The sequence below is a fragment of the Salvelinus namaycush genome, chromosome 40 (genome assembly GCF_016432855.1).
Source record: "Salvelinus namaycush isolate Seneca chromosome 40, SaNama_1.0, whole genome shotgun sequence".
NCBI lineage: Eukaryota > Metazoa > Chordata > Actinopteri > Salmoniformes > Salmonidae > Salvelinus > Salvelinus namaycush.
The window spans coordinates 8,001,762-8,013,670 of record NC_052346.1 but is presented as its reverse complement, the minus strand read 5'-3'; the positions used below and the strand labels follow the sequence as shown (position 1 = coordinate 8,013,670).

General features: G+C 47.5%; 1 protein-coding gene across 3 annotated transcripts in view; it reads right to left on the bottom strand.

The window, feature by feature from the left end:
• Positions 1 to 5,499: 5,499 nt before the first annotated feature.
• The window catches only part of LOC120033144 (cyclin-dependent kinase 15), a 29,374-nt gene continuing 22,964 nt past the window's right edge, over positions 5,500 to 11,909 (bottom strand). Inside the window, exons 12-14 of one of the 3 annotated variants that reach the window (XM_038979426.1) lie at positions 10,768 to 10,816; positions 9,258 to 9,406; positions 5,500 to 6,549 (exon numbers count right to left, since the gene is read on the bottom strand). In XM_038979426.1, the coding sequence (XP_038835354.1) occupies positions 6,434 to 6,549; positions 9,258 to 9,406; positions 10,768 to 10,816 (314 nt within the window). In that variant the 3' untranslated portion in view covers positions 5,500 to 6,433. The remainder of the gene's footprint in view (positions 6,550 to 9,257; positions 9,407 to 10,767; positions 10,817 to 11,909) is intronic. The other 2 variants (XM_038979427.1, XR_005473934.1) reach the window with 2 other exon arrangements.

Here is an 11,909-nt window from a genome sequence, read left to right as displayed (position 1 = left end):
AATATCCCTCGTTTATTAGTGGAGCAGGCTGCGCCAGGTCGGATCTGAATGCATATGGATACCCGTAAAATTTCTCAAATGTCCACTAAATTAAAATCTTCCCTGTCGTGTTGTCCAGCGCCAACTTTATCTAAAGGAAACTCTGAAATGGCATATTATTATTTAGATTTTTGAATATTCACATGAAAATCTGTCGCCAGTTGGATGGAAACCTAGCTATAGACCCCTTAAAGACTCTGGCAAGTGCGCTAGGCCAGTGTCACTTTGATTTTTGCCTGCACGTCATGGTTTACCAGCAGCCCCAAACATCTAAAGAATAAGCTTCCAGCCAAACAAGCTTGTAAGAAATGTACTTAAACTCCCCTTTCATACTCATCTGGAGGTTGAGAATGTTTTTGTCTCTATCTCTGTAATGTATGTGTATTGATGTTAAAAAAAATAGGGACCACAATGGAAATAAGTCCCCGACTTTATTGTGCAATTCTGGTCACTTTTAAAAATCTTTGTGTACATATGTATTTTTTTAACTGAGAAATCAAATCAATCAATCAATACAAACTGTGCAGCGGCCAATTGATGAATGGAAAGAGACATCTGTTACAAAACACCAAAAAGTTTAATGACATTTGGAGATTGTCAAGCCAAGCCTTTGATTCTGGGCAAGTCTACAACGTACGGAGGGATGTATTTTCTGTTTGTCGAGATTGACATAGTCTTTTCATTGTGGTGTTGATAACACAAACCATGATATTGAAGTGCCCGAAGTTGTTATGTTTTGTTCATTGGTCTCGTGGTGTATTGGCACAGAAACATATTGGTTGAAAATTAGTTTGATATATTTTATATATTTATAAAATATGGCATCAAAATGTTGAAAATCGGATTTCCCCCTAGCTGATCATTGCTCTGATCGTAATGTAATGAAACAGGTAGAGAGATTGCGCTCGTCTGTGGTGGTCGGCGAACACTCAATCTTCTGGCTCGTAGCCCTGCGTGGCATTGACTGTGCCACAAAGCATGCTGAAGTGGCAAAGTCGACATCCACATTTATAAACACAGAGTCGCTACAATTAGTGTTATTTTTGTAAACATTATTTGGAGTTAATTCTATGGGGGGGGGGGGGGGGGGGGGGGGGGGGGGGGGGGGGGGGGGGGGGGGGGGGGGGGGTTGTTCAGTTTATCTTACAGTACAAGGGGAGGGTCATGTGAAAATATTTTTAATGTTGGGGCTGGGGATGGATTTTTTTTAGGACACCTTGAGTTGGACCAGCCCCCCCCCCCCCCCCCCCCACACACACAAATGTCTCCCATTTAAAGATGATAGGATTAATTATTGTAAAGGATCCTAATTATTATCACACAGAACTCAGTTAGGCAACACTTTACAATAAGGTAAGCTTTGTAATGGGTTTATTATATTGCAATGAGCATACCTGACGTTATCATTGTAAGACTTTAGTGTGCTTTCTAAAAGGCACCCTATTGTCCACTTCTTTTGACGCTATGGGCTCTGGTCAAAATGTGTGCACTACATAGGGAACAGGGTGCAATTTCAGACGCAACCATGGTCTTTTTTCATCAGCGATACAGAGTGCAAAATGGAAGAGCGACTCCTGCCTTGAGTTTCCTTCCATTCTCTGACAGCGTTGGTAAGGAAACGCTACATCTCCTTTGTCTGTGTCTGTAAAAACGCTTGTCTTCTCCAGCGCCTTCCTTTCCTGTCTTTCCTGTCCTCCCTGGATATCTCATACCGCACTCTGCTTCTCTACCTCCCTCATACTGCGCTCTCTGTCTCTCTGCAGATCTGATCTCACATTTTTACGCCTCCTGGAATTCCTAAAAACATTTCTGCTCTCTTCCCCCCCACCCCAATCCCTTCCCACCACTCTACCTCCAGTTGTGTAACACTCTGTGTGATTTTATGGACATCTGGCAGGGATGGAAGATAGGCATGTCTCCTTCTGGGGAAAAAAATAGACGACCAGCTTGTGTAATACAAGCTAAACTACTCAGTTACAACTGATGCATGATAAATACACAAAGACAATAATTAATCCAAATATTGTCATAGCAATCATCATTTCAATTGGATTGAGAAAGAGTTAATATAATGGAAGAGAGGTGGGTGTAAAGACGAAGCAATATGAGAAAATAGACAAGACAGCGATTGAGTGGGAGGCAGGGCATAAGCCAGGGAGAGACCATTTATCTAATCCCCAGTGGTTGATAGCTGGCAAGGCGGAGTGGAGGAACAGGACGTGGTGCTGGGGGGAGTCTGTCCCTGTGGAGAGGGGGTCAGTGTGGATGCTGTGAGGGCTTGACCACGCTGTGAGGGGTTGAGCCGGTTGACCACGCTTTGGGACCAGACCTCCGCTCCCAGACCCAGAGCATATGGTCCCTCTCACCGCTGCCCACAGGACCGTTCACACACACGCCTGGAAGTCACATGTGCTAAGCAAGCAACTGTTACTGAGTGAGGCAGCCAGGGTTCAAGTTCACCATCCCAGGCCCTTCCTCTATGGTTCTCCGGGTTGGTATTGCTTTAGCCTGACTGGTTGGATCCGGTCTAGTGCTGTGTGAGTGTGGAGGTCCCCAATGCCTAGTGACACCTCAGCCAGCGGGCGACTCAAACGGGCCAAATGTGAAGGTGTTTGAGTAGGGAAGTTGAAGGGCTGGACACCTAGGAATACTCATAGGATGTTTGTCAGGGGGGAAGATGGTGTTTGGGCATGGATCATCCCATTATATTGTCTGGCCTTCAAAGGAGGCTAAGGGTGTGAGATGGATTAGCGGCTGTTGAATGTAGGAAGCAGCTGCCAATCATCAGTTAGGGACATGTCAGTTAGTGGCGGCTCAATAAGCATAGTAAATCACATTAGATCAACATTAGTTTGTTAGACTAGGTTTATGTTACATAGTAACACATACATCCCCCATTCTGGAGAACAGCTTGTTTGAATAGGAGTCTTACCGCACGGTCACGGTTGGCTGTTTGATTCTCTGTCTTTGTTTAAGTTTTAGGAACATTTTGTCTTTATCGGCTGTAAACTGATCGAGAGCTGGCTCAGAAATACTATAGGCTCCATGGCACAGAGAGATGACAAGCTAGCTAGGTGTCATGTGCCCAAGTGGTGGTTTGGCACCTTAGTCCCCTGTGCTTGTCACACCTCCCGGTGAACTGGCAAAGCAACACTTCCATTTGGATAAGTTTCTGCTCAAATAAACACAATAAATCTTCTCCATCTGTGTGAGTGAGTGTGTGTGTGTGTGTGTGTGTGTGTGTGTGTGTGTGTGTGTGTGTGTGTGTGTGTGAACTTCTCAATAAAACTGTCAGCATAACACCCACCTGTGTACCAGTGCGGTCTCAGGGGGACGACATGCACAGCGTGTAGTGTCCCCTAGTGGACAACAGATACAGTGCTCTCAGATGCCTGTTGGGAACAACTTCATTCAGGGTAAACCCTCGCTCGGGGGGGTGAAGTTCCCCTAAGTACAGATGTAGGATTAGCTCCCCCTCCCCCAATCCTAACCATAACCATTAGTGGTGAAAATGCAAAACTGACCCAAGATCAGCATCTAGGCCCTAAGGGCAACTTTACCCTACTCCTTAACCCTCAGACTAGGGAGTTAACGCAGGATATGTGAGACTGGAACTCTTGCTTCTCACAGAGACTCTGGAAGTAAACATAACATTGCCCCATATTTCTACTCTTTTCCTCTCCCCTTGCTCTCCGTTTCTCCCTCTGCGGTGACCTGGTGTCTATTCATTAAGTACGAAACCTAATACTGTACATGAGAGCCAGCCAGTGGGGATAGTGTTGTGTAATAATGTGAAATGACATTATGACAGAAGAGGAAGTCAGAGTTGTTCATCACCTGGACATGTCTTATTTTACAAGGTTATGCACCTTTTAGCACACCCCTCCATGCACGCACACACACCTTTCTCTCTGCCCTCTCGCTATCTATATCTCACACACACATTCCATCTTATACCAGCCCAGTCCTGTGTCTTCAGTTTGTTTTACAGTATACTAGAGTTAAAACATGGGGTAGTGGTAGATTACATACCAGCTGAGGCCCTGCAGCAGCCAGTCTTCAGGAGGTCCAGACTTGCAGTCTTAGAGGAGAGATGGTCAGTGTGATGATAATGGATGGAGTCTGTACGACTGGAGGAGCTGATCACTTCACAAAACAACATGTTGCCATGCTACAAAAGTCTGTATAAGTTCATGAGAGAAAGGGGGAGGATGACAGGAAGGACGAAATCCATTTACAACAATATACACTACATGACCAAAAAGCTTGTCTGACATCTCATTCCAAAATCATGGGCATTAATATGGAGTTGGTTCCCCCTTTGCTGCCATAACAGCCTCCACTCTTCTGGGAAGGCTTTCCACTAGATGTTGGAACATTGTTGCAGGGACTTGCTTCCATTCAGCCACAAGAGCATTAGTGAGGTCGGGAACTGATGTTGGGCGATTAGGCCTGGCACGCAGTCGGCGTTCCAATTAATCCCAAATGTGTTCGATGAGGTTGAGGTCTGGGCTCTGTGCAGGCCAGTCAAGTTCTTCCAGACCGATCTCGACACACCATTTCTGTATGGACCTCGCTTTGTGCACGGGGGCATTGTCATGCTGAAACAGGAAAGTGCCTTCCCCAAACTGTTGCCACAAAGTTGGAAGCACAAAATTGCCTAGAATGTCATTGTATGCTGTATGTAGCGTGAGGATTTCCCTTCACTGGAACTAAGAAGCTTAGCCCGAACCATGGAAAACAGCCCCAGACCATTATTACTCCTCCACCAAACTTTAGTTGGCACTATGCAAACCCAGATTTGTCCGTCGGACTGCCAAATGGTGAAGCGTGATTCATCACTCCAGAGAACGCATTTCCACTGATCCAGGGTCCAATGGCGGCGAATTTTACACCACTCCAGCCGACACTTGGCATTGCGCATGGTGATCTTAGGCTTGTGTGTGGCTGCTCTGCCATGGAAACCATTTCATGAAGCTCCCAACGAACAGTTCTTGAGCTGGTTGGTAGTGAGTGTTGCAACCGAGGACAGACGGTGGTCCCATTCTGTGAGCTCGTGTGGCCAACCACAAAGTTGTTGTTGCTCCTAGACGATTCCACTTCACAATAATAGCACTTACAGTTGACCGGAGCAGCTCTAGCAGGGCAGAAATTTAACAAACTGACTTGTTGGAAGGGTGGCATCCTATGACGGTTCCACATTGAAAGTCACTGAGCTCTTCTGTAAGGCCATTCTACTGCCAATGTTTGTCTATGGAGATTGCATGGCGGTGTGCTCGATTTTATACACCTGTCAGCAACAGGTGTGGCTGAAATAGCCGAATCCACTAATTTGAAGGGGTGTCCACATACTTTTGTTTATGTAGTGTAGCTTGTAAGAGAAGACAACAAATGAAATATGATATGTAGACCTGCAGGCAGTTCTATATGTATATATCAGAAAATAACACACAATTCCATTACTGCAACATTTATTGACTCACACACTCCTTCACTCATTCTCACGAAAACACACACACGCACATTTAAAAAGCAAGCTGCACCCAAGTATAGTACAATTGAAGAGTGGACATCACAAGATTGCCGAATGAAAAATACGCTATATGGGGTGTTAATGAGGAAGCTCCATGGTACAATGCAACATTAATTACAGTGTACACACAACCGTCACAGTCATTCTGTTGCAGGGATACCCACCTGCATGCTGTGCAAAAAAACAATCATGGTCCACAAGGACCTGATTTAACATAAGAGGTATATAATATATGCATGTTTTGGCAGTACGAAATAAAAAACTCATCTGCAAAACTAACCCATCGTCATCATTGAATCTCAGTGTACATTTAGGAGGATGCAGAGAGAGCATAGTGAGTCCAAGGAGACGCTCTGAGAAGGAGAGGGATGAGGAGGAAGAGGAGGAAGAGGTAAACCAGCCGAGGAGGAGGAGGAGGAGGAAGCAGGAGGAGGAAGCAAGAGGAGGAAGCAGGAGGAGGTGGTTTAGCGGGAGGAAGATGTTAAGGAGTTCTGAGCTTCCTGACAGTTCTCTTAGACGTTGCGTAGCTTTCCGTTGCCACCAACAACAGACATCGGGTCTCAGATATAGAGTATATACAGTACATACAGTACTTCTGACGTCATCTAATATGTGATATACCAGGTAACATTCAACCCCTCCCTCTTCTCTCCTGTCTTCTTACAACATGGGAACTCTGACTGAGGAATGCTGGGTGGGAGTCAAGAGCAGAGGTTGATGGAGGACGCTGGTGGTGTAGGTAAGTGTTGTGTGTGTGAAGCCTCATGCCTCTCCATCTTGATCAGATGGTGGTCTAGCCTGCAGGCAGGGCTGGGGCACCTGGGGGTAGGGGCCAAGCCCAGGGGGGGTAGAGGTCCATTATCACCAGCACTTAGCCAAGGGCACCATCTGGGACGGTCTGATCCTTCGACTGGGACTGAAGATATCCTTCACCTCGGTCTCCAGCCTCACTCCGGGGACCTTGAAGACTGATACAGCTGAGAGAGCGGAGGAGGTAGAGGGGATAGAGAGAGAGACAGATACAGAGGGAGGGAGGGAGGGAGGGAGGCAGATATAGAGGGAGGGAGGGAGAGAGGGAGGCAGATATAGAGGGAGGGAGGGAGAGAGGGAGGCAGATATAGAGGGAGGGAGAGAGAGAGGGAGGCAGATATAGAGGGAGGGAGAGAGAGAGGGAGGCAGATATAGAGGGAGGGAGAGAGAGAGGGAGGTAGATATAGAGGGAGGGAGAGAGAGAGGGAGGCAGATATAGAGGGAGGGAGAGAGAGAGGGAGGCAGATATAGAGGGAGGGAGGGAGAGAGAGAGAGAGAGAGAGAGAGAGAGAGAGAGAGAGAGAGAGAGAGAGAGAGAGAGAGAGAGAGAGAGAGAGAGGCAACTTTTTCGGCTTCACATCGTTATAAAGTCAGGTGAAAAAGTTACTCGGCCACTTCACCAACCGCAACAAAAAGATAAACATCTCCCACACTGACTCCTGGAGAAGCCTCATAGGGCAGTTGGTCTGACAGATACCGATCATGGCAGCTTAGAACCCAAACACCACCACGCCCCCCTTCCAGACTTACTGGCTACTAGCTGGGACGCGATCAAAGTTGGGTGTGGTCACAGTCCAGCTAGAGCCCCACCCCTAACAACTACAATGACTTCTCTTCTCAACACTTGCTGCTGCTCGCCACTGCTCCAGTTATATTGTGACACATTGTGTGAAGGTAAAAGGGCTACTCATTACTACTAGTCTGCTTCTAGGCCTTCTCACTTCTGCCCTGCCGAGACATGGCATCATTAAAATAAGTTTGTTCATCCTGGAGAGAACATTCTCTCCCCACGCTCTTTCACTTCTTAGTCGCTCTCTTTCTCTCAGTTGCCGCTCTCGCTCCGTATTCTCCTTCTCCGCTCTGTTCATTGATGTCTCTCCCCTACTGCCTCTTCTCTCTGTCTGGGATGCTATGCAGAGTAGTAGCAGTAATGATGGCTCATTATCGAAAGAGCAGAGTGTGTGTCTTTGTGTCTGTGTGTGTGTGTGTGTGTGTGTGTGTGTGTGTGTGTGTGTGTGTGTGTGTGTGTGTGTGTGTGTGTGTGTGTGTGTGTGTGTGTGTGGACGTGTTTAACTATACTTGTGGGGATAGTATACTGGGGACATTTTGCTGGTCCCCCACAAGGTCAAATGCTATTTCTAGGGGGTTTGGGGTTAAGGTTAAAATTATTATTAGAATTAGGGTTAGGAGTGTCAAGACGTTGGCAGGAGCTAGGGTTAGGGTTAGGAGTAAGGGTTAGGGTTAGGAGTAAGGGTTAGGTTTAGCGTTAGGAGCTAGGGTTAGGGTTAGGAGCTAGGGTTAGGGTTAGGAGTAAGGGTTAGGTTTAGCGTTAGGAGATAGGGTTAGGGTTAGGAGCTAGGGTTAGGGATAGGAGCTAGGGTTAGGAGTGTCAAGACGTTGGCAGGAGCTAGGGTTAGGGTTAGGAGTAAGGGTTAGGTTTAGCGTTAGGAGCTAGGGTTAGGGTTAGGAGCTAGGGTTAGGGTTAGGAGTGTCAAGACGTTGGCAGGAGCTAGGGTTAGGGTTAGGAGTAAGGGTTAGGTTTAGCGTTAGGAGCTAGGGTTAGGGTTAGGAGCTAGGGTTAGGGTTAGTAGCTAGGGTTAGGGATAGGAGCTAGAGTTAGGGCTAGGGTTAGGGTTAGGAGCTAGGGTTAGGAGTAAGGGTTAGGTTTAGCATTAGGAGCTAGGTTTAGGGTTAGGCGTAAGGGTTAGGTTTAGGGTTAAGGTTAGGTTTTTGAGTTAGAGTACGGGTTAGGGGTTAAGGAAAATAGGATTTTGAATGGGACTGAATTGCATGTCCTCACAAGGTTAGCTGCGCAAGACTGTGTGTGTGTGTGTGTGTGTGTGTGTGTGTGTGTGTGTGTGTGTGTGTGTGTGTGTGTGTGTGTGTGTGTGTGTGTGTGTGTGTGTGTGTGTGCTCCTGGGCGTGCATCTGCCAGCATGTGTGTGTAGGACACATTCAGCGGGAAGCCTACTGCTCGACCATATCAGACACTGTATCCTATTGGGCTTTGTTCCTATCTAATACATTCCTCCATTTCACTAATATCTATCCTAGTACTCCCTGTACTCTTCTTCTGTTCACTGAATATTATTTCTATGGCCTTGAAAAACACATCTATGTTTAAACCAAACCAGGCAGACTGTCAGCGCGATAGACAGACAGGTGGAGAGAGACTTCAAATGCAACTTTGCTTACTTATACATGCATTTTCCTGATATATATATATTTAGCCACCCGAGAGCTGTGGAGACAGTCTGATCTTTTCAAAGGAACCATCTGTGCTCACAGTAGGAAGCTCGTGTCTTTAATCATGCGTCGGATGGGTAGACTGTTTAAGTGACAAACTGCACTGGAGTTTAGTGCAACGGAGTGCCAATCTCTCTCACTGGGAGGGAGAAACAGAGAATATTGATGGGGGGAATCAGAGGAGGGAAATATATGCACATGAATACGCACGCACACGTACAAGCACATGCTTAATCTCCCACATGTGTACACACACACACACACACACACACAGACAGACAAACACACACACACCACATTACGCATCACGTGACTGTTGTTGCGGTGACAAAACACACATTCTTATTGCATAGATAGATTGATATGTTATGGGTTTTACTGAGGTGTAGTGACACACACCCACACATACACTCACTGTCTCGTAGCTGCATGATGGGGGGCGGTAGCGTGTTGAAATAGGGGTGCTGCAGTGCATCCTGGGCCGAGATGCGGTCTCGTGGGATGGTCATCAGAATCTGCTGGGCCAGGTCCTCTGTCTTATAGGGCAACTGGGACAGTCTGAGGGGGGAGCAGAGGGGACTATAAGAGATACACACACACACACACACTGACGGACAACCCCCAATAGATACACATACTTTATGTAAATTATTTTACATCCATAGCTATTAGTCATAAAACAACAACCCAGCTACACTTCTCAGGCATTTGCATTAATTCAAGTCAATTTTCCCTACTGGCGTGCATAGCTCTGTACCCCCCCCCCCCCCCCCCCCCCCCCCCCCCCCCTCCCCCCGCGCTTTGTGTGCCTCCTCGCTGTCCTACCGAAGCAACTTTTATTTCACAATGTAATTATCTGCTATTTCTGTGTGTGTTTTTCTGACAGTGTCCATGTATTTGGAGAAAAGAGTGTTTGGTCCCAACAGGGGGTCTAGTTAATTAAATCCATGGCTAGAACAAGAGAGAGAGGGGGAGATGGGTGGGGGAGAGGGGGGAGGAGATGGGCGGGGGAGAGGGGATGGGCGGGGGAGGAGATGGGCGGAGGGGGAGAGATGGACTCCCATTCATCCATCTTGAAAAGACCTGCATTAAAAATCACACCATAACTCCCCTGAGTCTCGCTCAAACACCCGTCTCTCTCTCTCTCTCTCTCTCCCCCCCCTCTCTCTCGTGCTGTGCAGCAGGACTGACTTTGTTGATGACCATGAGGATTCTCTCTTTCTTATCTCCCGTTCTCTCTCTCTCTGTCTCTCCCTTATTCACTGTCTCTCATTTAAATCCATTAGATCCATATTCCTAGTAATGTGTTTCCCTATTGCAGTGTGATTTTTTTCAGACTAGACTGCATTAATGTGTTATAGACTGTTGAGTGGGTCTCATATTTGTTATGACAGCGAGTCAGAGACTACCCCAGACATCCTCTCTCTCCCATAACCCGACTGTGTGTGTGTGTGTGTGTGTGTGTGTGTGTGTGTGTGTGTGTGTCTGGCCCCCCTGTGGGCTGGTACAGGAGCAGAGCTGTGTTGGGTCAGATGTCATCATGTTGGGAGGAAGGGGGAGAAAGGGGGAGGTAGGCGGGAGGAGGGGGGAGACGCGCCTGGCCAGACAAAGAATCTCCTGTTACCACAGGGCTAACTGCCCACCTCTGGACCACCCTCACCTCCCCCTCCCCAGCCGGAGGCAATGGAATGGGCAAACACACACAGCCGTCCAAAACGGAGTAGTTCCATACCCTACACTATGTACACATGTATCCAAACTCTACCTTTACAGTAACTTATATACTGGAGCGAATGTTCACATTTGCAGGTTGCTGAGATAACTTGTGCATGTTTGTATAATGTAACTAATCTGCAAGACATATTAAAACACATTCACATAGTTCTGACAGAACACTGAGCAAACTGATTTCACCGCACCTTTTCCAAACATTCCTGAATTGCTGGGGCTCACATGGTTGAAACCATTCTGTAGGAAGAGAACAGCACAAGCAGGTTAGTTAGGAAATGTTTGGCCTGCAACTATGGCTGCAAAGGCATGCAAGATGGAACAGTCAGCCCACAGGACACTAAAAAACAAATATCTGTGTAAACTTACGGTAAAGTAGGCCCTGTTCTCTTTGATGATTAATGCTACAGCTATGGTATCCTGGCGGCCAGACTAAGTGAAACATGCTTTGGCACTACTGATCGCAATTTGTGGTTTCTGGGCCCTGGCGTAGAGTTTTAACGGTTGGATAGCCGGTGCTTTGGACAGCCCCGATGCTCCATGATGAATTAATAGTCAACCGTGGAGATTAAACTGTTCGAAAATAAAAACACATTTTTTGAAACAGAAATGTATGCTCTCAGTCTCTCCTGCAGGGCGCAACGGAGCATAAACAAACACACATTTTTAGACAGGCATTCTCTATAGTACGGGCTAGCTATCACTTTCCCCTGGCCAGTCAGGTCACCGAAGGAATATTTTCCCTCTTCCCTTCTTGGCCTCTCCCTGTTCTGTGCTGGCCACCCGCTCTGCCCTGCTGAAAGCTGCCCAGGCCTTTATCTATTGGTCCATTCAGCTCCCACATCTGGAGAGGCCCAGCAGTGCCAGCAGCAGTCAGGGGGCCAGGTAGGGAGCTAGCCAGGAGGGAGAGAGGGGGAGAGGGGGGAGAGGAGGAGATACCTAGGGTCATGCCCACACAAGGACATCCAACATGGGTGTCCTAAAACACCACAGTAACGTGCATGTGCACACGCACGCACGCCTGCACTCGCTCCCACACACACACACCTTCCCCCCGCCCCCACACTGCTGTTTTCCCCCTATGTCAGCTCGTTCTCTACCCCAAACACAGCAGATTGGTACAATATGTTTGAGTCTATAGCTGTCAGACACAGAGGTTCTAAGTCCAGCCATCCTTCATGCCCAGATTGCCGCCCCCCCACACAGACAAGGCAGAGAAAGCTGTCTGGCTCACCCTCTTGCCTGTGTGTGTGTGTGTGTGTGTGTGTGTGTGTGTGTGTGTGTGTGTGTGTGTGTGTGTGTGTGTGTGTGTGTGTGTGTGTGGAGTTGGTGC